The following is a 5,087-nucleotide window of genomic DNA, read 5'->3' on the forward strand; positions in this document are numbered from 1 at the left end:
AAAAAGAAAAGAAAAGAATTATCCCTTACCCAGCCACCCCCATCGTTCTCTCTCTCTCTCTCTGTTGGAAATAACACCGTCAGAAACCCACCTGAAACCAAAAATACTCATCAGTTCTGTAGATTTGACAGTCAATGAAGGAGCAGAGCTACAGAAAAAATGGAGAAGATGAAGGGATAAGGAGGTTTCCTGATGAAGGGCTACGGGGACCGGACAGAAAAATGGAGAAAACACAATCTCCCATATGAATTTGCTTCTTGTATGAGCAGTTTCTAATTAAGAAGGGGAAGAAGAAGATAATCGGGTTTTTTTTTTTTTTTTTGACATTTTGAGAGAGAGAGAGAGGGGGAGGGAGAGGGAGAATAGTGGGGCGGGGTGGGTGGGGGTAAGAGGATAATTTTTTTTTAAATAATTAGTATTAGGATAATTATAAAAAATACAAAAAATAAAATAAAATGGCATAATGGTCTTTTTAAGTTTTTTTTTTTATCAAAATCACTGAAAGTTTTTGATTTTGAACCTTCTATAGTCCTAGTTTTTTAGTTTTTGTTTTTTTTTTTTTTTTTTTTTTTTCCTAAAATTCGGGAACCAGGCGTTATGGAATTTTTTTCGGGTATTCTCCTTAGGCGTAAACACCTTTTACGATAACCATCACGTATTCTACGTCTCTCCTAGTTTTTTGCTCTTATCAATCTAGTGATCTACTCTCCTCCATTGTTCCCATCGATCTGCCATCCTCAAATCTGTTCAGAAGCATCGGTTCTCATCGAGGTGCTCTGTCAATCTGGTAAAATAATATTTGTAAGTATGACAACTGGCTACACTTACTTCTATTTGCATATGCCGACCTGTTGAAAGACGCGCTAACAAAGCAAATTTCAGAACAAGTTATCAAGACGTCTAAAAATGAAAGTCAAAAGTTTTAAGTTATTATTTATTTTAGGACACAGTTAATTTCTCTACATGGTCTCGTGATCTGCTTTTATAGAAAAAAAAAAAACAATAAATTTATTCAGTTGGTTTGACGCTTTCTAGGTGTTCGTTAAAATGCCTGAATGAAATAAAAATATAGAAACACAGAAACCACACTAGCCATGTTTTGCAAATGATATTCTATTGAGCTATTAACGGTGATGGTAGGAGTGACATCATGAGATTTGATCTGTTATTAGTGCATACAGACAATCTATACTAACTAATCTTTCTGACTTATAACAAATTTTTATGTGGTTGTTATAACATGTTGCTGACAGTAAGCTTATAGCATTACCAAATATCTAACTTTATATTTTTTTTGTAGAATTTTATAGTGTAATCATTAAACATGTCTATATAATGTTAAAATAATATACTACAATTATTTTATGCAAAGAAAACATATAACATAGTAGAATATTAAGTTAAAGGGAAGATTCAACCATTAACACAAATACGGATTAAAAAATATTAATGAGGTGGTTAAGTTGGGTTTATAGTATGGTATTTTGGTGTGCTGCGGCTTTGAATGGTGGTTATAATAGGGGATGGGGTTTATTTATTATTAAAAAGATGTTTGCTGTGACTGTATTATATGGAGATGTTGTCAAGATGCTTACAAATCATATTATTACTTGCGCCTTCTATGATAATTTGAAAATTAACTGCATTAAATGAATATCCTTGATTTACTCTCCATCTTTCACTTTTTGTATACACATTTCCTCTCTTCTACAGCTTCAGCTTCCCTATGGCGACAACAGGTGATGGAAGGGCTCCCTACAAAAGCGATGGTGTTGGGAAAAAACTCTGTAAGAGGCCTTTCGAGCCAGGTTTTGCACTTTTGCTCTCACTTACATCATTTTTTGGTTAATTCTTGCCCATTTGAGCTTACTTAATTAAGGCCTATTTGGTTGCATTCAGATATTTTCATGGCTATCATAACTTGTGTGGCTTTGCATTAGCTTTTTCTTTGTTTCATTGTATGATTGTTGCATTCTTTTTCAGTTGATTAGCTGTAGAAAGGCATTCATTTTGCCACATCATAATGGAAGTAGGTTTTAGTTTCGTCTTGGTTGATAGCGCAGGTGTTAACTGGTCATTAAATTATGCGTATCTCTTATTATTTAGTAGGTCTTATCTTATCTTTAGAAGTTTTTATTTTCTAATGGTTGAATACTATTGCTGCATGTTTCTACTAGTGCTTAAAGTTTTCTTTAATATGGCTGCAGAAAGCTACTTGCATATAACCAACCAGTCAATTTAACTCATTTAATTTGTATCATGATAAAATTTGGCTGCAGAAAGCTACGTTCATGTGCGAATTAGGATTTTTAAAATTTTGAGTTGTGCTAATCATTAGTTAGGATAGTATATACTGTTTCCTGATGAGATAATTTGATATTAGAGTAAAGATAAGTACAATGGTATATGACACTTTTATAAGGTGATAGCTGAAACATAATCATAGTTGTTATTGGTCAAACCATTACACAGACTACACTAACTATTGCATCTGGATCATTGTCTTCAGACTAGGTTATGAACTTAAGTATATATCCATTTGTCTTTCATAGATCTGCATCTTTAAAGCATTATTTTTCTTGTAATAAGCGATAAGCGGCAATGTGTCAATCTTGTTACAAAAGCTTGTATTTGTCTGGCTGGAACTTAAGATATTTATGATACATAGCCTTTGTATTACTTCATTTGAATCTCAGCTTATGATGTACATGTTTCTTACAAAAGCTCTTACGTGACCAGAGATCGATGAAGAACCCCAGAATATTTCTCAGGAGGCAGGGAAAAATGTAAGTTGTTGATTACAAACATAGGTGATTAGGGTGTGTGCTTTGTGTGTTGTCTTGAATCATTTTGTTTGTGTGCTTCAGATATTAGAATGTGGTATATATAATGATGTCAATAATTATGGTAATAGCATTTTTAAATTTTGCTTTATTCTTGGGCGTACTATTTCTCTTCTCTACGCAATCAATAATAATATCCAGACATTATAAAAAAGGTCTTTAATTTCTTCGAAGACAAGTTCAAAGAAAAGGTTACCAGTAGACCACACTTCACTAGCTCTAAGTTTGGTACCTTAGAGGATCAAATAATAATAATAATAATGTTTACTTGTCTTAATTATTTCCTGACTGCAGAATTCAACTGGAGGATCAGAACTTAGCACTAATCAAGGTAGGAATTATGCTAACATTTCTGCTACCATTGGGATATCAGAGATTGAACAAATCTTGAAACAGAGAACCTTTACTAGGTCAGTCTTTTTTTTAGTACAGTCCTATAGTTCACATTTGAACTGCAATTTCTTTTCAAATGACATATACATACTAAAACTTGATTTTGCGGTAAAATACGGTGTGGACATTGCGTCTTATTTTGAAATTGTAAAAAAATTTCCAAAATCAAAAGATCATTTGATCTAGACAAGATTTAACGTGATTCGTTATTTGGAATATATATTATTTTGTCACTACTGATGTGGTATATATACATATACTGCTACTACAGGTCTGAAACCCTGTACTTGATAGCATTGTTGCATTCAAGAACCATCGAGGAGTCACCTTCTGATAACTTCCTTGCTGCTTCTAAAATTTCAAGAGTGAGTGATATTTTGATGCACCTCTTTTGGTGGTTTTGTTGTTCCTTTTGAGCATCAATCCATGATTACATTTTCAAGTGCAATATGTGGTACTTATATTATGAGGTTTTTGAGAAACAGATTGCTTCACCTGCTGATGCCAACAAAGGTAGCACCATGGGCACTGGCCCAATAGCATTGAGACAAGACTCAAAGTTTATTTACAAAAATGCAACAATGATGGGTTCACCACGACAATCAACAACTATTGAGAACCTCCCAAACGAGCTTTTGGTAAATATATTCATTCGCTTATTGGCCAAACAGCTTGCTCAAATGAGATCCATCTCTAAATCTTGGAATTCCCTATTATCTAAATCCTCCTTTGTAAGAACCCAACTCAATCATTCCATCTATAACCAAGATAAAACTCTCTTTCACTTCTCTGATGACCATTATTATGGCTTCAAACTCTCGGTCAACCCCAATCCCCAACTCATTAGTTTCATCAAACTTCCACCTAACCCTGAATCTCCACATACAAGCATCAGAGTTATTGATTCTGTGAATGGCTTAATATGCTCTTCTTATGATAATGATTCAGTTATGCAGATTTGGAACCCTTCTCTCTCTTCCGTCATATTCTGTACCCTCTGATGGTAGTGGTTGGATCAAAGTCTTATTCCGGTTCGGGTTTGATCCAAAAACTGATGATTACAAAGTTGTGAAGCTTACAGCTTTTGCCAAAGGATTCCACGTTAAATGGTGGATGGATGTTGAGATTTATAGCATGAAAAAGGGTTCCTGGAAGTTAATCACCGAAAGGTTTCCATCACACATCACATGGATCGACGAGAACGAAGTCGTTTGTGCGGATGGACATGATGGGTATCTTCATTGGCTTGGTTGTACGAATGAGGAGGAAGATATAAAAACGATAGTAGCATTTGATTTGGGTTCAGAGACATTCCGTGAAATACCTTTTCCAGATTCTACACTATATCATGACCGCATAATGGTTCTTTTAGGAGCTTTGGGGGGGAAGCTTTGTGTGATGTCATGTTATAAAGATGTTGGATGTGTGGTGTGGGTGATGGAGGAGTATGGATGGGTCAAACGCCATGTCTTTTCACAGTTTATTGGTGATACGTATCCGTTTGGATTCACATCAGCCAACAAGTTTCTTATTCAAGATCAGTATTCTCGTCTTGTTTTGTATGATCCAGTTACAGAAGAGGCTCAAATTTTGAAGAATGATTTTTCATATCCAGAATTTGAAGCAGGTAAAGTCGTGGAGTACATGGATAGTCTTGTTTGGGTAGCACCTGCCAAACGTATTGAAACCCAGAGGAGTCAATTATGATAGTATCAATGTCTCTTGGCTTTATGTCAAGTATCAATTTGTAGTTCCATTTGATTTTCTTAATGCCAACAAGGTCTACCTTGTTTAACATTTGTATTTGTTGGTTCAAATTCAACAAATGTTTAGTCATATTGCTTCTTATAT

General features: G+C 34.6%; 1 protein-coding gene across 1 annotated transcript; it reads left to right on the forward strand.

Annotated features, from left to right (window-relative positions):
* The first annotated feature begins 464 nt into the window (after positions 1–464).
* LOC145045152 (uncharacterized) lies at positions 465–5,087 on the forward strand. The gene is made up of 6 exons (XM_078993493.1): positions 465–801; positions 1,714–1,808; positions 2,740–2,786; positions 3,138–3,253; positions 3,508–3,601; positions 3,722–5,087. Exons 2-6 carry the CDS (start codon positions 1,727–1,729, stop codon positions 4,235–4,237), a joined length of 855 nt encoding a protein of 284 aa, XP_078849619.1. The 5' UTR covers positions 465–801; positions 1,714–1,726; the 3' UTR covers positions 4,238–5,087.

This window comes from Lactuca saligna, chromosome 5 (assembly GCF_052625555.1).
Source record: "Lactuca saligna cultivar CGN05327 chromosome 5, ASM5262555v1, whole genome shotgun sequence".
Lineage (NCBI taxonomy): Eukaryota > Viridiplantae > Streptophyta > Magnoliopsida > Asterales > Asteraceae > Lactuca > Lactuca saligna.